Here is a 23,319-nt window from a genome sequence, read left to right on the forward strand (position 1 = left end):
GGCAACAAAAACAACTGTTAACAATATAACATTAAAACATGTAAAACAATTTTTAATTTTTTTTTAATGTACTATTAAGTAAAGGATAAATTTACATTAATTATAATGTTGGTATTTTGGCAATATTTCTCTCAAGAAGAACTTTAGTAATCTAAAATTTAAAACAGCTAGGTATGCAGTTTAACATTCACTAAGAACAAGAACAACTTTGAGAAACATATAAATTGGAACATGCATGAAGTTCCTACTAATCAGTAATATTTCTTTCTTTTTTTATCACAGGAAGAATAAAAATATTTAAAACATCACAAAGACACATAATAGAAATCAAACTATCGATTAATTTTTAAAAAGAAATTGCAAACAATCTTTAATTCATTTCCCTTATGCTCCGTATTTTGTTACAAAAAAAAAATTGAAAAACAAATTAGCATTTATTGAAATTTACTTGAATAATTTTTATTACTAAAAGAGTTTCTCAAAAATGTTAATTTTAATTGTTAATTTACAATTAAAAACTATTTATGAATAGATAAAAAGTTATTTAAAAAAAAAAATTTTTCACCACAAACTTCGAAAAAAATGATTCACATATTATGCTTTTNGTTATTTTTTTTTTTTTTTTTTTTACAAAAACAAACACACTAATAAATAAAATAATATTTTTAAGAATTAATGAATGAGTAACAGTACTTAACAGAATATTTAAAATTAACAAGGACATTTTTAAACTTATTCTTCAGCAACACTTAAGTATTCATGAATTGATCACAAAAAAAGAAAACTTTAAAATTAAAATTTCGCTTGAAAAGCAAGAATATTGCACAGCTGTCTACATTTCAAGATGAAAATGTGAACAGATTTATGAGCTATTTTAAAATGCTTTCATGCATATTATGTTTTAAAAAAATAGTAATGCCAAATAGAGAAAAAGATAGGCAGATTCAATTTATTATTGATGAACTCAATATTATAAATATCAAAACCTGTCTGATTGCTACGGAAACCTGAGAGAAGTTTAACGATATAATTGGATATAAATTAAAAGATAATCAGACAAATGGAATTGGAAAGATATATATAAAAGATAATCAGAAACACCTTCAGATTTCTTCTGGCAAACATATTAATTTTGATAGTTTCAACTCTAGCAATCATTTCTTAAATTTTGATAATATTTTCCTATATTACACAATTAATAAATCCATCCTGATCATAAATTCAAATTTAAGTGCTTAGTTTTCTCATCTAACAATTGAATTTTGTATTTTCTCTTTTATCCAAAGATTTTCATTACAAAATTAAAAATAAAATAAATAAAAAAAATTTCATTTTCAGTCAGGCTAAACAAAGTTAGGTTAAGTCTAAGTTTCTAAAGAAAAGTTAAACAAATATTTAGCATTAAGTATTACTTATAAGTTGTTAAAAATAATACAATTATATCTACAAAAATGAGATAATTAAGATTCTCTATATTTTTATTTGAAATCATGGCACAAAAAATTTATTAACATATAACTTCTGTCTTACTCATTTTTACTCATAAGAATATGACTTATCCAAAATCTAGTCCGGTTTATCCTATAGACTTTACATAGTTATGGAATTTTCAATATTAGTAGCCTGTTGCTTGTTTGTTACAGAAAAAAAGATAAGGTCAAAGAGCAATCAATTCACAATTACTTTTATTTAATTTCTGAAGTCTTTGCATGCAAAACAGATTCATAACTAAATGTTTACATTTTTGATTTCTATTAATAAATAAAACGCAAAAATATATATTTAAAAAAACTCAACAATGAAATAACTTTGTAAAAATGTGAAAACATACACAAGAACATTTAACTGATAACAACTCTGCTCACTTGACATATTTAGAATTCCACATAGGGATTAAAATGACATTAAAATTTCAACTTGGAATTTGACTTTTATTAAGAATTGAAAAACTTAAAAAGCTATTAGTAGAACCTGTCCATAAAACGATTAAAATTGTGCGTTCTACTTTTGGCATCGGCCATAACAACATCCAACAACATTTTAAACTTTGGCGATGCACATAAGACTGGCAAACAGTTCTCATATAATATGCATACCATAATATGGTAGATTGTACACTTTTAAATCAGAATTACATACAACCAAGACTAATAGCACCCAAACCATTCCAGACATGGAACTGGGTGTATGAAAAATTAACTTGGTAGAGGGTTTTCTTTGTCATCAGCAGTTCCTGCATTTTCTAGAAAGAAAAAAACAATGGTGGGAATTAATGAATATATTAAAATTTTATTATAATTTAAATTTGCTTCACTTAGAAAATTGTTTTCCTGATTAATCGGTCAAATGTGAAGAAAGTTCCACCCTCACTCCCATATATTAAGAACACATGATACACATCTTAAGACAAATGATTAAAGCAAAACAAAAATAATAATAATAATAATAGTACAGTATAAATACTTATTGTTTATTTATAAACTAAATTATTACAGGATAGATTCAAAGTATAGAGTTTTTTAAGTTTTAGTTTTACACATACATGGAAAAATAAGAGAAAGTTGGTATCAGATGATGGCTTTATCATTTCAACCACCTCCTAAGATGTGTTTTATTTAGAACAAGTTACAACAATTTTCATTTTTTTTACCTGGCCGAATTGTCACGAGTTGGACAGATGGGAATCTTCTGTATTTTTTAATTGATAAAATTTTCAATAGGCTACCAGGAGCTTTAATATTGGGTCTTGAAGTTCTATACAATAATTTTGTTCAAAATATCTGAAGATTTTTGGAAGTAGAAAAAATAATGCATATATCATAAAAATTTCTTTTTGTATTGTAATTAAAAGATAATTACAACAACTTTCATTCTGCTCAATTAATATTTTACAATCATCTATACAGTCAACATTCTATAAGTACAACCAGTCACTATAGCAACCATACCATTATAACAACCAATAAAGTGCCGGTTTGCTATTCCATTGACGGAATGTTAATTTAACACCTATTAGCCAGCCAGAGAGAGTGACTGAGGCAGTCACTTTAAGCCCAACGCATGGAAAGTCCAATTGACTGTAATCAAAATTTCGGAGATTCATTTTTCAGTAATTTATATTATTTTAGAAAAGAACTTTTTTAAGTTTTTTTCAGGTTTAAATAAATTTCTTTAATTTATGAGTTAAATATGACTGTAAAATTTCAGGATTTCATCTATAACACTAGAAGGATCCGCAATCAGTGATATCCAATGCAGAATTCTATCTTTTTTTTTTAAATATTATGTTTGGTATTAAAAATTTAAAAACGTTGTTTAAGATTTTATTTATTAAAACAGATACAGTAATTTAAAACCTAAGCAGGACTTTTGAGGGCAGTGCTCTCCACATAACTATTCTTAGAAACCAAAATTAAGAAATAAAATTTTAACATTTTCACGGGATTCATAAAGTGGGGCTCTTAAACTCGAACTTTTTACTTCAAAAAACCCTGTGCCTGATATATCATTCGATGATAAGATTTAAAAATAAATTAAAATTAATTATAATAGAAAAAAAAACATCCAGAATCATCACAATACTGCATGAAGTCCCAATGCATTTACAATCGGTGAAAACATCTTTTCAGAGGGTACAATAAATTTATCAATCATAATTTTTTTCGTTTGTAATTTTATTCACTCTTTTTGAGAAATATTAGTCCACTTGGGTGGTTTATTTTCATGTTTAAATAAGGTGTCTTTGTAGTAGTCTTCGCATATGTTATTGATTGATGGCTGCAATGAATCAGTATAGTAATTTTAATATATTTTTCATTCAAGTATTACTTTAAAGGGTACTTTTAAACACATATTAGCACAAAATTAACATTACGAATATTACTATGTTAGTTACCTGATTTTCATTAAAGTAAAGCATTGCTTTGTTAAAAGTAGTCTAGCATTTTTTAGCTTTGAGTAAAAATTTATCATTTTTTTCTACACTCACAATATAAGCACCTCAAAATTTACTATCTGTTTCTTTATATTGGGCACAGATATAGTAACACATAGTTACTAAGAATTTTTCTTGTTTGAAATATTAAGAGAAAAAAATATTTTATGAAAATACAAATTTAATTATCTCTAAACCACAAAAATAGGAGTCTACAAGGACTTCATTTGTAAAACATTACAAGATTTATGGCAATTTATTGAGGCTACTTACCATAGATTGCACCAATTATTTTAATTGCACTATTCTGTTGTCTGTAAAGTTGAGACTAATGGATTGTTTTGATGAGTTACTTGATGAGCCACAAGGGATGATGAGGACGTGAAGCCAGCATCACATATTTCACACACAAAAGGTCGAGGCTGAGCATGTGACAACAAGTGCTATTTAAAAAAAAAAAATAATAATAATAATTAAATTTACATAAATATACAAAAATTATTTCACAGAAAAGAGTTCACATTCACATACAGTCTATGATCTTTAGAACAACCTCCAATTACAACAACCCTTCCATTATAATGACACATACACAAAAGTCAGTTTCTTATTCAATAAGCGCAATATGTCCATTACAACAACTGAACCAAATGATTTATTCCAATAGCACAGTTAGAACATTTTTCTGGATGGGGATTTACAATTGATAGTTAATACAGGATAATTTCAATTATTTATTTGTCAAATGCCAGTTACATTAGCCGTTAGGCCATTAAACTTCTTGCTTGTCAATAGCGATAATTTCAATTAAAACTACTTTTAATTTTATATTTACAATTTCCCTAAAAAAGATTACTAAGTATCACTTTTAACTAATCTTAATGTATTTAGTATTTTTTTTTTCCAATTAAAATTTGAATTCTTATCTTACTTTTGAATTGCTCACAAATGACTAAACTGTTTTAATTTTTGGATTATTATTTTTTCTTTTTTTTTTATCAGCTTCATTCTCTTCTATTTTTCTTACCAAAGAGCTATGTATTTTAGGATAATTGGAAAAATTGCACTCTTTTTAAGTCATTGTCAATCAGTTCCTAATTGGAGATACTGTAGCCTCTTGATACACAAAGATTGAAGCAATAAACAATAGAAATATTTGCGCTTTTTTTTATAAATATAATACAGGGTGTCCCAAAAGGTCGTTTACAAACTTAACATGCTGGTCTGTCATATCATGATGAACAAGATTTACATAGGAACTTGTGTCCGAAAATTAAAACTGCGACCGCTAGAGGGCGATAATTGCACGAAAACGGGAGAGTGGGGGAAACAATCATTTCAGGCGTGGACGTTGAAGGAGAAGGATGAATGAGTTTAGTAACGCAGAAATGGTCGACATGCATTACGTATACGGCGCCGATGATGGAAATGGACGAGCCGTGGCACGGACGTACCTTGAGCCCTTACCAAACAGATGTCAGCCAAGTCATGTTTTGTTTGGACAATTGCACCGCAGATTATGTGAATCAGGTGCTTTCGTAGCCACATCGGTCGAGAACTTCCTACATGAACACCTGTCGTAGAGGAAACCTTGCTACAGGAGTATGCCATCAACCCGCAAAGAAGTCTCCGAGAAGGCGAACGTGTCTTGGGTGTAGCTCGCTCCACCATAATGAGCATACTGCAGGATGACATACAACACCCTTACTGCTTCCAAAAAGTACAGGCATTGTGCGCTGACGATTATCCTAAACGCATTGCATTCTCACCTACCGGATTTTTTTAGAAAGAGTTTTGCCGGATCTGATGGGTGACGTTCCAGCCGCTACACGCCGAAACCTCTGGCTTCAGCATGATGGAGCGCCTCGCCCAGTGGCGTAGCGAGCTTAACTCGCGCCCGGGGCACAATACCCTTTTAGCGCCCGCCCCCCCCCCCATTCGAAAACCATATAATATTATATGTAAAATATACTCGCAAATAAATAAAGTCACAGACTTAAGCTAGGCTTTAAATTTGAGACAAAAAATGTAGTTGAGAGAACAAGACTAGATTTTGAAATGTATATGATCATCTAGAATTAGTTCAAAAGATACCTATTATTTATTTTACATATTTATAAAGAAATATTTTAAAAACATGCAGTTTTAAAACAATAATAAAGTAAATATTTATTATCTCTAAGGAGATACATATATTTAATAATCATATGATTATAATACATTAATAAAACTAATTACTATGTCTAAATTTTCGGTGCTTTTGATGAAGCAAATGTATCAATAATATCATCAAAATTGATCATTTAAAATTTTTCTCTTTCCACACTTAAAAATGCTAGGTCACTTAGGCGATCTGTCAAAATTAATTTTAATTTGCTGAATGAACGTTCGCAGCTAGCAATTGATACTGAGATAGTCAGGAGTATTTGAAGAGCCGCTCTCAGATTTGGAAAAACATCTTCTCCATTCGAGATTGATTATAAAAGTAAGAAATTCTAATGGAATTTTAGATTCAATTTCTTTTCTACTGCGGAGTAACATTTTGCTGTCACATATTTTGATAAAAAGTTCTATTACATTGAAATCTGTATTATAAAATTCACCCAGATTTTTAAAAAATTTTTTCAAGGTCTTTATTAACATTATCCTTTTTTAAAAAATTTTCAACGTCTAGTAGAAATCCAAATTTGAAATTAAGGTCACTTAATCGTGTACACATTTCCTGTTAGAGACGATCAAGAGTGCTTTTCATAACGCGAGAAATTTCACTTTCTGCGGAAAGACCACCATAGCTAATTCTCCAGGCACGTATTGTTGTATCCATATCCCATTTTTTTACAAAGAGACTCTGCTTTTTCTATTGCCTCTTTACAGAGCTTGTCTCAAATTTCGGCTAGTTCAGTCGCTAATGATTCAAGATCATGGAACACTTCTCTAAAATTCATTCGAGGATCTTGTAATCTGAGCTGCACACGATCAATCCTTCTTAAGATTTCATACCAGAAATGAACTGAAGTTATAAAACTGAAGGTTAGTATATTTTGCAACAGAATTGTAGCTGCACTTCTGTTGTCACCTGTAGTGGTAGTGTGTTCTGTTAATTTTTCTAATAGTTCTTTTATATTCTCTAGCCCATAGATGATAACGCTAACCACTTGCATTCTGGCGCTCCATCGCGTTTCAGATGTGTGACCTGCCATCACGGCAGCATTATCGTAACATTGTGATCTGCAGTTTGTTAATGAAATTTCATCGTAATTTAATTTCTCTAAAATTGTATTTTCGATCGAGGCTGCATCTTTAGCATGTATTTCAATAAAACTCAAAAAAGATTCTTTGATGGAAACTTTTTTATTGATAAAATCAGCATCTACATACCTAGCGACTTGGGACATTTGTTCTCGATGAGAGATATCAGGAGTTGAATCAAACAAAAGTCCATAATATTTATTTCTTTTGATATCGTTTATTAGTTGATTTCGAACTGTAGATGCCAGAAGATGAATGAATTCATTTTGAATCTGTGGTGACAAATATGAGAACAACAAATTTTTCTGTTAACAAATTTTTTCATACTCTATTCACTTAATAATAGAATCGTCGAGTAGATGTAGTAAGTAATCTTATTTGATTTATTACTTACCAAGAATGCCTTGAACTTGAAAGGTAGTAACATAGTGAAATATACAATATAATTTATGCTGACATTAAACTTATATATAACATTTAATATTTAATAACATTTCAGTTTTATTCTAAGCAGAGCGCGATGACAAGGACGCAAAACTGAAAAATACACGCCCAAAATAACTTAAAAGTTACTATTTCGGGTATTTCCCTAATTTGTTGCGGGCTTCCACAACCTGTCGCAAATGTCACGGATATGTACAGTCGCGGAAAAAAGTATCCGGAAAGTAACAAATAATCTTTTTTTTAAAAAACAGATAGTTCTCAGGCACACAACAAATACGGCGTTGTTTGTGTCCTTTCCTAGAAACGACAAAACGCTGTATTTCTTGTGTGTCTGAGAACTATCTATATTAAAAAATAGACGATCCTTTAGTTGTTATTTTCCGGACATTTTTTTCCCATGAGTGTACATATAAGTACATTAGAGTGTTATTGTTATCGTTTTAAAATAACATGCGTAAGCTACATTGCGTTTATACAAATAGAAATAAATAGTGTTCTGAAAGAATGTTTGTACTTTGTGCACTGCAAATATTTATTATAACATATTATGAGATAATTTATGTAACCACACAGCGTAGATGCCATAGGAAAGTGCTAACAGACACAGGTCTGCCAGTAGAAAAGAAGCGCCATTTCTATTATGAATATATTATTACAGTTTGATTTAGACTATTAAAGTGACATTATGAATTAAATATTAAATATTATGAATAATATTTATGAATTAGCATTTATTATATTACACTGGCACTAAATTTAAAATATATTTTCCGGATATCAATTATAATTAAAAAAAATTACTCAGCAATTTTTTGTTTTGCGGACCATTTGGCGCCCCTTTGTGAGTAGCGCCCGGGGCATGATGCCCCCCCTTGCCCACCCCTCGCTACNACGTTTCAGCGTAAACGTTTGGGCTGGTATTATCGGTGACATGTTGATTGGCCCTTACCTTCTACCTGAACGCCTCGACGGAAATACCTATTGCATTTTTTTAGAAAGAGTTTTGCCGGATCTGATGGGTGACATTCCAGCCGCTACACACCGAAACCTCTGGTTTCAGCATGATGGAGCGCCTCGCCTGCCCACTTTAGCTACGCTCTTCGAGAATACCTTGATAGGATTTATCCTAATCGCTGGATCGGTAGAGGCGGACCAGTCCCATGGCCGCTGCGATCCCCCCGACCTGACTCCCCTGGATTTCTACCTGTGCGGACACATGAAGTCCATAGTGTACGAGACACCTGTAACATCAGACATGGATCTTATCGCCAGGATCCAAAAGCGGCAGCACATGTCCGTGACACTCCTGGCCAATTTGAACGGGTTCGTGAATCCATGCGCCGTCGCTGTGAAACGTGCATTGTGGCGAATGGAAGGAATTTTGAGCATTTGCTGTGATGTAATGATGTTTTATAATAAAAATCATATTAACACCGCTATCGATATCATTTTTTTTCTCCTCATCCAAACCTGCACTTATCTCCCTCTAGCGGTCTCAGTTTTAATTTTCGGACACAAATTCCTATGTAAATCTTGTTCATCATGATATGACAGACCAGCATGTTCAGTTTGTAAACGATCTTTTGGGACACCCTGTATATACTGAAAAGACTGACGAAGAAAACTTTTGCATTTACTTGTTATTCTGTTTGTTTTTCATTGATATTATTTTATCACATTTCTTATAAACATGAGGATAGCTTCTTATAAATCAAAATCTCTTCCTGATCGATTGGCAGATGATTTAACTCTTGAAGATGAGGATGATTTGTGGAGAGGTTATAATTCCCCAAAATCACATCTCGGCTATGTTACTAGTTCATTTTAACAAAGCAAAGAATAAAATATGGGGATTATTTTTGGGCTTGATTACAGACCTAACTGTATAAGGATTTATTCAATTTCTTTTACCATTGATAAAAATTCAACTAAAATTTAAACATAATTTTTTTATGTAATTTTTATGAACTATTTATTTGCAAATTTTTATATAGAGGAGTGTCGGGTACCCCCGCCCACTGTCAATTTCATATTTAAAGAACATTTTCTCAAGTCAATGGGCCATTCAACATTAATTGTTACATTAAAAAAAGATTATTTTCAAAGTTTCAAGCATTTATGCAACTGGTAACATGGTAAACAATAGTTTTGAAAATATGTTGAATACAGTAGTCATGAAATTAAGAAAATCGGTTGAATTTTGTGATAAAAATTATAAATGAAGTTTATCTATTATCAATACATTGGTCATTTTCATTTACACCTGAAAAAACAGTCAAAAAACATAATTTTTGTAACTGGGCGGGACTACCCGACACATTTTGAAAAGAGCTGAAAAACATGTTTTTTTAATTTTCTATTTTTTAAAGTTAAACTATACATTTTTTGGTTTATTCTTTTTGCATTATTTAATTAGATGATAAAACAATAGAAACATACAAAAATATTGATTATTACTCAATATTATACAGAAATATAAGCAATACTCCTTAATTGGGCCGGGCTACCCGACTCTCCCCTATATATGATATATTAAGATGAATTCTTAAGATAACAACCTACTTTCTGACTGCGCTGAGGTTGCATACAAATTCGGAGTTTTAAAGATTTGCCTGCAGATTCACTGAGGGGGGGAGGGGTCCATGGTGAAGTAGGCTGGATGCCTTATGTGCAAATTGGCATGAAGAGTATAAGTAAGTAAGCAAGCTGCAGATTAACTGAGTAAATTCTGAAGCTATTAGTGCTTGTGGAATTATAGTATTGGTTTTAGACAACTTAGTATATGAAACCAACCTTTCACCCCTTCAGTGAGTCAATAAAATAAGTACCAAGTGAGCTTCTGGGCCAAACATGTGCCATTCCAGATTGGCTCAGCGGACCACCCAACCGGAACATCTGCTCCAGCAGTCCAAAGCCCAAGGAAACTGGGCTGAGCACAGTAGGCAGTCACACCACATGAGCTGTCACCCCACTAGGTTTAGTTTAAGTATAAAAAACAATGAATTACTGTAGCACAAATAAACAGTAAAATATCAATATTCATAACTTACTTGTTGTAAAACTTTTTGATTAGGAAACTGTTTTCCACACAGATCACAAACTAGTTCTCCCGATTCAGTAAAACAAGGAGAAACATTGACCGATGGTGTCTCATTTGCAGAAGAAGGAGTCAAAGTTGGATGATCACAATAAAGATGAACTTGTAAAAATTTTGCACTTTTGAAATGTCGACCACAAATATGGCAGGTACCAGACCGATTTAATGACATAGCAGATTCTAATGCAGATGCTTCAATATGTGGAGCAGGTTCTTGTCCAGGTGATGTTACAGTTTGTGGAGCAATATAGCGTGGCAAAGAGGAAATGGCACTGTCAGAATCAACATTCGCTGATTGCAAATGCAGAACATTTGTTTGTGATGTCTCTTGCTTAACATCATCTTTGCTTGAAGGTTGTTTTGCATTAGACAAAGTAGACACAGGCATGCTAACTATTCTTGATGAATCAAATGATGTTTCTGCTAAGGGTAGCATGGAATCAATCAGAGATTGAGTATTTGTAGTTGAAAAAGTTGGCATTACACAAGTTGAATCAGTTGTTTGCTCGGTACCTTGCCAACGCATTCTGCGAGGATCACGCTGATATAGCTTTTGTGCCATTACTTGAAGACTTTCTAAAGAATTATTGCAATCGGTAGTGTCTATTTCATTTAAACTAACACCTGATCGTTCCATTTCAGCGTACATTCCGAATGGTAACTTTCCTAAACATTCCAGCTTCATTATGTGCATTTTTGAACGCAAATGTTTTGCTAAATGACCATGGATCCTAAATGCTATTTTACAATCAGCACATTTGAATGGTCTTGGATTGTCAACAGAAGGAGTTCCAAATGTTAAGTTCATGTTAACTTTATTGTAATGACTTACTGAGCGTTTATGTTTCTGCAAATGTCCCTTTGTACGAAATGAAACAGCACAGTTATCACAACGAAAAGGTCTCTCAAAATAATGTATGTTGACATGCAGTCGGAGGTGGCTAGATTTAGCAAACATTTTGTTACAAATTCGGCATACACATTTTCCTTCTTCTATGTTACCAGAGGAAGAGGTACTGGGAACAATGAACTCAGCTTGGTGCCGTGATGATGATGCAGATTCTTCAGAGTTGCCTAAAGATTGCCCACCCTCTTGAGAATAGTAATAAGCACTATCCTCTAATGTTGGTGGAGATACAGGTGAACAGACAGCAGCATATTCTGCCATATCAGGACTAGACGCATCATCTATGATGTCTGTATCTTTACGTTTTGTCACATTTTCAAGAGAAGGCACATCCTGCATGTAAAATATAGATCTCGTAGAAGTTCCTAAGGATGACTGATCATCAATTAGAGGAAGCAAAGACTGGTCTGTGTTATTGTTATCACTAGTTTCATAATCAACAAGAACCTGAGGAGATAGAACTGGTAGAGGTTTCAGTTGATAAGACTCACTTAGACAAGAGTCCAGGCTGGTAGTAAGGCTCATATCTGTAAGAGCCTCTTCCTGAGTTACTATGTTAATTAAAGACCCAGCCATATCAGCTGAATAGGCAGATTTACATTTACCAAGATCTCGAGTAATACTAAGATCCATTGGTTGATCAGCAGATTCAGGATCTCTTAATTTACGTGGACCCAAAGAAGCTATATTTAAACTGGCCCATTCTTGAGAATTTAAGGTACGAGGCTTTCTTGCTTCCCTTGCAACTGATATGGAATAGCGTCTTGCATACTGATCCTTGCTACCGAATTCTGATGATTCATCAACTTGAAGTTTTGTACCAGTTTCAGCAATGATATCTTTAACTAATTTGTACTTGACATGTTTTGCACCACTAAGAGGAATATCAGCAGAGTATGAACGTGGTCTATGTCCAAGTGTTTCAGTAGAAAGCCACTGATCAGAAACTGCCTTAGATTTTGCTGATGATACTGCAGTTGAAGATAAACCATGAGAAACAAATGAAGGTGATAAGAGTGATTGGTCATGACCTTGTAGTAATGATCCAACATCACTTTCACATGGAGATGTCACATCAGTTAAATCACCTATTTAAAAGAAAAATTATTAATAAAATTCCTTTTGTAACGAAACCAAACTTAAAGTAAAGAGTAATATCCAAAACATAGGATGGAGTAAAAATTTGTTATCCCTGGGTCAGGATGTGTCCCTTCCTAATTATAGCTCATTTAATGTTAAGATAATGTTTAATGCTATTGGTGGCTAAATGGTTAAGGCAACCAACTCATAGCTGGGAGCTCATTTTTAATTTAATGTCTCAATGCTGAGAAATCTGTTATTTTTTTAAATTAAAACATGGATCTTAAAAACTATTCATTTAATTAAGTAACTACAGTAGGGAACCGATTATCCGGAACGATCGGGACCATCGCTATTCCGGATAACTGATTTTTCCGGTTTTCTGAATCGCTACAAAAAGCCGTTTTTTTTATTGTTAAACCCAACGAAAAAAAATTTTTTTGGGAAATAATCTTAAAAAGAAAAAACGATGAAGTAATACACTAATGATTATTTCCAAAATGATGGTAAGGTAAACATCTTTCAAAAAAGAAAGAAAAATCCTAAAATCTTATGAGGGAAAAAAAAAATTTTTTTTTTTAAATGGCGAGAAAATTTATCGAATTTTGTTCCGGTTTTTTGGTTTTCCGGTTTTCTGATTTCCGGATTACGGGTTCTGTACTGTATTTAAATATTTATTAATTAATTTTAAATGGTGTTAGTTTCTTTTTATTAGATTAACAGGAGTTTTTTTTTAAAGTAATGAATGTTAAAAAATTAAATTGCTTTTAAAGTCAAAATTCTTACTGAAATAAAATAAAAACTTTATTAAAAAAACTAAAAAGGCTTTTCATATTTTTTCTAATTTCACTTTAATAAAAACTTCCACTTTAATTATTTATTCTCTTGAATAAAAATAAAGTTTTTTGTCAATTTTCATTATACTACAAAAGAAAAACAAGCATTTTTACGGAGGAAAACTTACTGATTTTTAAAGAAAAATATTTTTCAGGCATAAGAAAAATTTAATTTGCTAAATAATTTGTAAAAAAATAATCGTGCCAATCAATTTAAAACATTTAAGATTTCACACTACAATATACAGTATACTCTCAATATCTGAAAGGACACTAAAAAAATTTGAGATAGCGAGTTTTCAAGATAACAAGTTCAAAACTAAGTATGTTCCAAAAAGTAGAAAAATATATTCTAAGATAGTGCTCTAAAAAGTGAGAGTCCTAAAACATAAAACTAACTACTAATAAATATGTATGTAATGATAATTGACTATAAGTCTAAATACAGTAATGATAATTTTATTTTTAAAAGTAAGACAAAAATAATTATGCATTAAATAGAAAATAATTGGTTTACAATAAACTTACATTGTGAGTTTTCTATTTCATAAAATATTTGATATAACAAGATTTTGAGAAGAAACTCTTCGACATAGGAATTTAAATTAATATTAGGTGGATATGTAATGCCGAGGGGGAACATATTTTTTTTGACATAACAAGGTTCTCAAGGTATCAAGAGTATACTGTATATATATTTAAAGTAAATAAAAAATAACACATTTTTCAGCAATAAGAAATGAAAATTTAAAAATGACATCAGCAGGGATAGAATCACGATTCCTCAGCTATGAGTCGGATGCTTTAATTGACCACCTATACAATTTCTACTTGTTATTTTTTAATCTACTTGTATTTTTTAATCTACTAGTTATTTTAAATAAGCTAAACCTTTGAAGGGTCATATCTTGAACCAGGTGCCTCAGTGGCGTCAAATTTTCATCCCATCCTATGTTTTGGATCATGATATTTAATTCAAGCTTGATTTTATTTCAATAGAAATTTTACAGATGCATACTTCCCTCGTAAGTATACATATTTTTATTTAAATAATTTTTCATTTAAAACTGTATTTGTAAGAGAGTATGCATTAAGCTTTGAATAGTTTATAATTTCATTGTACAAAAAAGAAACTGTGTTATTAATTATGGCATGGATAGTATAGATATTTATTGTTAGAACTTAAAACCTTTTTTCAACCATTGCATTGTAAAGTAAAATTTAAAGTGAATATGAGCTATTTAAGCAATTTTTACACACAATAAATATATTTATAATACTAGAAGAAGTTTTATTTGTATAATTTTTACTTGCATTACTAGCGTGTTTCTCATTTAATTTATTAATTAGTATTTTGTGTTTTATTTATGTTGATAACTTGGTGTTTATTCAACCAAATCACTGAAGTCAATCGAGCCATTTTATCTTGTATATCGAACAAGTTAGCATTTGTATATAAATATTTGAAAAAAATATTTTTATAAATTGAATATTTAGTTTAAATGTTTTTCCGTCATTAGTTTGCAGTCAAAAGGTTTAACTAGCCATAGCATTAGTGATATTTGGTGTAAGTATTTTGAAAAAAAAAAAAAAAAAAAAAAAAAAAAAAAAAAANAATTTGAAAAAAAAAAAAAAAAAAAAAGGAAATTCAAAAAATATATCAACTAGCCCATGTTAAGAAGGCAAGATTTCTATTGGCATATTGGTAACCAAAAGTAAGAGTTTATTAACTTGCATTTCAATATCAGTTCCAATAAAAAAATAATATCTTTTTATTCTCTCTCTCTGGAATTTGTTAAGTATTTTTATACATTTACTGGGATTGTGATAAACATATTTATTTCAGTTTTAGAAACTGGTAAAAAATTTAATGTTTACAAACTATCTGTTAATGAGCCACTCATATGGTATGTTAGTTTAAGCTGTTGTTGAACTTTCTTCTAATATCATTAAAAACTGGCAAGATCTATTAATTTTAGTTCAAATTTACATAGATCTACGGATTTACAGAGAAATCTAAGAATAAATTTCAAAATTCTATTTATTATGAATTTTCTGAGGTGGAGTAAAGTTGGTATATGGTTAGGCTCAGCTAAGTGTTGTATGGTAGAGATATTTTTTACTTCTGTATTAGCTTTAGTAAGTTCCTAATGCTCTATATTTTATAATGAAATAGATTGTTTGATTATAGCCACTGATAGCAAAATTTCCTTTAAGTTTTATTTTTAAAGAGAAGAATTAGAAAACATTTAATGTAACAGACATATTATTCAAATTTACATAGATCTACAGATTTACAGAGAAATCTAAGAATAAATTTCAAAATTCTATTTATTATGAATTTTCTGAGGTGGAGTACAGTTGGTATATGGTTAGGCTCAGCTAAGTGTTGTATGATAGAGATATTTGTTATTTCTGTATTAGCTTTAGTAAGTTCCTAATGCTCTACATTTTATAATGAAATAGATTGTTTGATTATAGCCACTGATAGCAAAATTTCCTTTAAGTTTTATTTTTAAAGAGAAGAATTAGAAAACATTCAATGTAACAGACATATTATACAATTAAAAAGAATTACCAAAATAGCATAATGGTACAACTTAGTGAGCATATTCAAAGATATAGATGAGTTTTCATGCAAGTTTCTGCCTTCATATGGCACTTTTCTCATGGAAAACAAATCAATTTCCTTAAAATATTTAAATTGAAAAAAAAAAATACACAACTGCTATAAATACTAAAAACACTTTAAATTACCATTATAGATATTAATTTTTACACAATTTTTACACTCTCATTTATATTTAAAATAAACCAAAAACTATTACAGTTCTTTTGCTTTATAATGAAATTATGTAAAGTTCAGCAGAATATACTGCACCTGAAGTGAAACCCAATTTTGATAGACATGAACATTAATTCTTTAGTTTAATAATATGCAAAAAAATATTCTGATTTTAATAGATTTTTTAAAAAATATAATCATGATACATTTGCTTAAGTGCATTTTTATTTGGGAAAAAAATATTTAGATATGTTTTTAGTGAAATATATACTGATATTCCCCACTTACCCCAAACCCACTGTACCCCAAAAGTGGTTATATCAAAATATGTCCCTTTGAATGTACTACTGCAAGAAAACAATCAAACAAAATACAAATTATGCTTCATATTTACTCTATATAAATCTAATGTCTATAAAATGCATCAAAATTTTCTGTAAAATAACTTTAATGATTTGGTTTTAGAGCCTTCCTTAAAAAAAAAATATGATTTTATACCCACTTTACCCCACTGACCCATTATTAAGAAAATGCTTTAACCCTTTTACTACAAATTTTTTAAAAAAAAGATTTTTTTTCCCCTTTATTATTCAAAAGGACAAAATGGGTCACAAATAAGGCAAATTTAGTATTTGGGATTTTTCTGACAAGCCGTTATCAATTTCGAGGCTGGGACATATATGTCCCAGCCATACTTAATGGTGGGATACATATGTCCATTAGTAATTTTTAAACATTTGTTGGGACAAATGAGTTCCGTTAGTAGTCAAAGGGTTAAAGAAAAAAGTATATTTATCCTCATTAATACTTGTTTTTTTTTAAAAAAAAAAAACATTTAAAATTAAATGTTGAATTTAGTATTTGTTTATTTACAATTTATTTATTTAAAATGTCAACTCTGCCTACATACAGGATAAGATGGCATAGTATAGTGAGTCCCCCTTAATAATTAGAAATCTCTCAATATTTCAAACGATTAAAAATAAAATTTTGATCAATCACTATCAATTTAAATTCAGCCTCATGATAAAAGAAAAAATGAATTGTTTTGCAGGTATTTAACAAATAGAAAGAAAAAATTTGTATTTTTTAAGTGCCGAATTTTGTTGAGCTATTGTAACTGGATATTTAAATTTCATCCCCCTCAAAACTTGGTTGACTGTGACGGCCATGCATTAAAGTGATTCTTTGATTTAAAAACTGAAAGAAAAAAAAATACCTGTACTAGTAGACCATTGACTGGGCTCTCCAAATGCTGATAAGTTTAATAAACTTCTGGCAACTTCATGTTCTTCAGCCTGCTGAGAAGTAGATTCATGTCCACGTATGCTTTCGTCAAAACTGTCTGTACTTCTTTCTTGAGCATCTGATTTCTTTGAATGGCCGTTTGTCAACATTCTGCTAAAGATAATAGAAAGCAATGATTTTTTTTCAAACATTAACTTATTTTCATCTCAAAATCACATAACATATTCTTAAGAAATATTCAAGAAAAATTACTAGTTAGTTCACAATTGACCAACATAAAATTATCACATAACAGATTCTTAAAATTCACATAACAGAATAACAAAATCACATAACAGAATATTCAAATTCGTATAACAGAATATTCAAAATCACATAACAGATTCTTAAGAAATATTCAAGAAGAAAAATTATCAGTTAGTTCACAATTGATCAACATAAAATTATTACATAAATACAAATGAATAAAGCAATTGTATAAACAACTATGGATAAATAATGCAGATGTAAAATAAAACTTTAAGGAATTACTTAATGTAATTCGTCAGTGCATCTGAAACACATAAGTCGAACTTAAGTATCATTTATAAGGAATGCATTACATCATATAAATAATCTATATACATATAAGCGCTTATATTTATATTAAAAAAAATGCAAAAAATATTGTTCTACTTTAGTTCAGTAAAATATGTTTATTTAAAACTTTTGATCATTGTCACCATTTTTGTTTTTTAATGACATAAATCAAAGCTGATATCTTTCATGCAATAGTAATAGTTCCACACAACTTACTCAATGATAAAAAAAAATGGAAAAAAATATGGACAATAAGAACATGAGAAAATTACACAACTAATTTTGTCCATGTTAATAATAAAGTTTGGGAAATTGAAAGATTAAAAGAAAAAATTCCGTTAACATTAGTTTTCAAAAATAATTTTTTTAGATGAAAACTTTTTAACAGTATTACAGAAATGCTTGGTGAAATTAGTATAGATAATATAATGAGTAGAGTGCATTATACATGGTCCTCGGCATTAAATACTATTAAAAAAATAATCAGAACTAACTTTTAAAGAATAAGTGGTATCTTATAACCATAGAATACTCATTAACCAAGGATCAGATGAAATAACACTAAGTTTTAGAATCGAAATCCAATTATAAACAAATTTTTTGAGAATGAATTTTACCTGGAATTTTGGCTAGTAACAATCAGACTGCTTGCATCACTTTCACATTCATCATCACTTTCATCAGTATCTTCTTCATCATCATCATCTGCCTCTTCACCATCAGAAAACTGATTTTTCTTCTTCTCAATCTGTTCCTTCGAAAAATGTAGTTTCAATCATTATTAAATGTTTTTAAAAATTTACATCAAATATTTCAATTACTATTTAAGATAATATTGAAGTGAATGTATTATTTAAAGAATTTTGACATTAAAGCTTATAAAATTTTTCACATGAATTTAAATAATTTTATCAGTTTTATTTGCAAATGAATAGCACAGCCCATGAGTGATATGACATAAATTTATAGCAACTGGTAAATATTTATAGCAACTGATATGGTAAAAATTTGTTTTGACAAACTTCACAAAATAATATTTGTTTTAATTTCACTAAATTTAGAATTTTTTTAAAAAATAATTATATAATATTAATAATTAAACTTCTAAAGTGGCTTATTTCTTTTCTGAGAAAAACAAAATAAATCCTTAATAGTTAGGCTGTTTATGTTTTATATTTACTCTAAATTAAAACAAGACTAAACTAAATTAATGACTTTTCTATATATCAAAATCAAATTAACTCATATATAGTTTATTATTAAACTTGATTAATCTTCGAAACTTGAAAGAATTTTATTAACACGTTGAATGCCACGCTAACTTTACATGGCTTGCCCATCTGGCCATAATGATTTTCTCAGTATGTATTGCATTAATTTCTTGAAACCATTTAGCGATAATAATATAAAAAAATTTCACTCTTATAATGTGTTTCTAATAATCTTGGCTTCGCCGGTCACCGGTGATCCTCGGCGCTATTAACAAACTCAGTGCCGGTGACCCCCATGGCATACAACGTTTCAACAAATTTCAATGTAATTTTCATAATGCCCAAAATTAAAAACAAATATATTTCTTCCAATTAATACATACAATCTAATTTTGAAATTAGCACATCAATGCAAACATTCTTTTTTCTTTTGTAACTAAAATATTTTGCCATACTATTAAACTATTAGTTAATGCTACATTTATAAAATAACAGGTAAATTTTGTATAATTTACAATAAATATCCTGTAACCATAAAATTTGTTTTGATGTACTTTGATTTCAATTATTTTTTTTTTCTTTTTTAGTGGAGAACAAATAATAATTGTAAATGGCAAATTTTCTAAAATCTTAAACTGATAATATTTTTCCATAAATGAAAGTATAATATTTCAGAAAATTTTTTGGGTGATAAAATATTGTACAGTAATATCTTGCAAATTGTATAACATTTCATTAAATATGTCAGAGAAAAAACTATAAATCCAAGTTAGTTAATACTTTATTTCTAACTTTCTCTCTCAACTTTATTAGAAGGACCTATTTTTCTGAATATGAAAAAAAATCTCATAATTTTGGGGATCTAAAATTAGTGTTAATTTAATTGTCAGCCAGGATCCAGTTTTTTAGATTAAATAAAAACAAGGATCTGTTTTTAAGATTTAAAAATCAATAGAATATGCTTTTATACATTTAAATTAATTCCTTTAACATTATTTACCTATCTCCTCTTCTATTACATACAAAGTGCCAATGAATGGTGTCAATGGCTCAGTGTTTCAGAAAAATTTTGCAAAAAGCCAATTTTTAAAATTTAAAAAAAAAAAAAAAAAATTTCAGATGTGTATTGAGGAAAAATATTTTACAAAGGATCCATTTCAACCACAAAATAGATTGTAAAAAGTTCAGAAGCAAACCCAAATTTGTCCTTGACAGACTTCTGCTTTGACACTATGGAACAATTAATTGCCCTAAACATAATTGAAAGTGATAGCTAAATGGAGCATTTTATGCTATTTAACACCTTAGGAAAATTTTTAAGGAAATATTCCTTCATTTCCTTTTTTCCATAAACTAATAATGAGAAAAACAACTTTTTTGATTAGGAAACAGCTTGGAGTTGACAATTAAAAATTTACCGTATAATACTTTTAAAGAAAAATGAAATACTCAAAATTGAACACACCTGTTTGGCTAAAGCTTCTGCATCAATTTGGGAATCATCGGTAGTAGTTGGAACAGGAATGATACCAAGTTCTGTGCACTTTTTATGATGAGCTTTTGATTTCATATGTTTTGTAAGATTTCCTTTGGTTTTGAAAGCAAATGAGCAATGATTACATTTATAGGGTCGTAGATCAGTGTGTGTACGTATATGCTTTTTCAGCATACTGGGTTTCTTGCAGCGAATGCCACATTCTTCACACACGTATTTCCCCCTCCCTCTTCCTCTGACGTAAGTATAATCCTCGTTAGATTTGAATCCTCCTTCAAAGATTTTTACCCGCTTTGGAGGTTGAGGTTGACTGGAATCAGTTAGTGATTCTGTACCATCATCTTGGCAGTCATCCTCATCTTCATCATTTGAATTATTTACCTAAATATAAAATTGTTTAAAAACATAAATTTTAGTAAATAAAAATGAAATAATAAACACATTAAACTTAATAAAGTATGAAGAAAAAAAAGTAAGAGGAACTAGGTTGATGGGTGCCTTTTAAAATGAGAATTGTACCTTGGAGATTTTACCATAAATAAAATCGCCCATTTTCTTATTATTTCCATCTTGATTTCTTATTATGTATTAGAAAATCTAATTATGAAGTCGTTTACCTGTTTTCTATGAGAACATAAAAAGTAACCAAAATACCATCATCCAATTGTAAATTTTCACAAGAAACTGGACAATTGAAATACTTTAAACATACAATTACATACAGAGAGGGGGGCCAAAAAGGGCAATAACCCGAGGCATTCAGCTAAAAAGGAGCATCTGACAAATTACTAAGGATACTAATATTTTAAATCTACTGTTGTTTTATCAACAAATGAAATTATTTAAAAAATAAATATTTGGATTATTGAAAAATATTTTGGCAAATTATAAAAGGAAATTCAAGTAATTTTAATAATAAAGTTTCAGAGCATCAGAATATTAAAGAGAAAAATCTATAAAATTAGAACGTTCTTTACATTTAAACAAACAAAGAAATTCTGTTGAAAACAATTTTTTTAGTTTTTACAATAGAATAGTCCTACATACATTTACATTAAAAAAAATTGTAGTATGGAGTTAGACTTTTTATAAATATATATCTGATCAAAAAAAAAATCACAAATTATTTCAAAAATGTGTCTTAATTTTTAAATACTCTATATTGATCATTATAAATACTGTCAAGCCAGAAAGTCAAATGCAAAATCTCGGAGAAAAGAAAAGTGCTACTGTGCAAAGCAGAGAAAGAAATTCTCATATCAATCTCTGTAAAATTGACCTGTGAATTGTAAGTGGGGAACTTTGACCTTTTCTTTTTCATTTTTTGTTTTAATGAGTGTTACTAAAAAAATTTTCTCAATGTTTAAAAACAGACTGCAGGGTAAAATATAAATTTTTGACTGTTTTTGTTTATAATGAGTGAAAAAATTTTGTGAACAGCATTCTCATGTTTGACGTTTGAGTATATTATACATATCTGTTACACACTTCTCCCCACTATTGATATGATATAATCACATACCAGGATGTGATTTAATTTTTACTAGAGTAATTTCTATGTTTACATAAAAAGGGAATTTTAAGTATGGATTTAGATTCTCATTAATATATATCTTCAATTGAATATTTTTTCTTTCTTTGCTTTTTTTAATAGTCACGAAAAGTTTGACATTGTAACTACACAACTTTGCAAGCCACTGGCATAGGATAAGACATAATTACATGTCTTAAGGGTTTTTATTTTATTCCATAAATATACAACATATTACAATTTTTATATACAGTGGAGCATCGTTTATACGACGATCACTTATACGACGTTTACATTTATACGACGTTTCAGTGTGGTCCCAAATCATTCCTATTCATTTTAATGTAAAAATATATCGTTTATACGACGCACAGAATCGGTTATACGTCGGCTTTTAGATTTTGTTCACGTTTATTTAATTTTTTATTTTTTCTTGTGTATTTTAAAAAAGGGCGAAATTAGCCAACATAAATGATACAGAAAAGGGTGCCAACGAGAATGCTTGGATAACGACCGTAATTTTTACTAAATGACTGAAAAAACTGGACAATGTTATGAAGAGGCAAAAATGAAAAATTTTGCTATTCTTCGACCATGTCCAGCGCACCCATCGATACTAATTATTTTGGAAAATGTAAAAGCTCTCTTTTTTCCTGCAAATTGTACAAGTGCGCTTTAGCCATTAGATTTGACCGTGATTAGAAATCTAAAATTGCATCATAGAACGCAGTAAGTTCAACTCGCAATTCAAAGCATTGTAGAGACTAATAGCAAGAAAATATAATTCGAGGTAACATACATTCAAATTGCTCACTGCAATCTTTCTTCTTTGGTTATTTGTTTGTTTTGCTTTGTCTAATTTAGAAATTTATGTAAATCAACACGTTAAACATCAAAATTAACTGAAAACAGAGTCAGTTTCT

The 23,319-nt window shown here is 29.6% G+C and overlaps 1 protein-coding gene across 2 annotated transcripts in view; it reads right to left on the reverse strand.

Moving 5' to 3' along the window:
* Positions 1-260: 260 nt before the first annotated feature.
* Positions 261-23,319, reverse strand: part of LOC107452830 (zinc finger schnurri) — a 67,420-nt gene continuing 44,361 nt past the window's right edge. The window contains exons 4-9 of one of the 2 annotated variants that reach the window (XM_043044794.2): positions 20,836-21,246; positions 18,777-18,907; positions 17,552-17,733; positions 10,678-12,719; positions 4,208-4,377; positions 261-2,242 (exon numbers count right to left, since the gene is read on the reverse strand). In XM_043044794.2, the coding sequence (XP_042900728.1) occupies positions 4,237-4,377; positions 10,678-12,719; positions 17,552-17,733; positions 18,777-18,907; positions 20,836-21,246 (2,907 nt within the window). In that variant the 3' untranslated portion in view covers positions 261-2,242; positions 4,208-4,236. Of the gene's footprint in view, positions 2,243-4,207; positions 4,378-10,677; positions 12,720-17,551; positions 17,734-18,776; positions 18,914-20,835; positions 21,247-23,319 lie in introns of both variants that reach the window. The other variant, XM_016069432.4, reaches the window with a different exon arrangement.

The sequence above is a fragment of the Parasteatoda tepidariorum genome, chromosome 9 (assembly GCF_043381705.1).
Source record: "Parasteatoda tepidariorum isolate YZ-2023 chromosome 9, CAS_Ptep_4.0, whole genome shotgun sequence".
Taxonomy (NCBI): domain Eukaryota; kingdom Metazoa; phylum Arthropoda; class Arachnida; order Araneae; family Theridiidae; genus Parasteatoda; species Parasteatoda tepidariorum.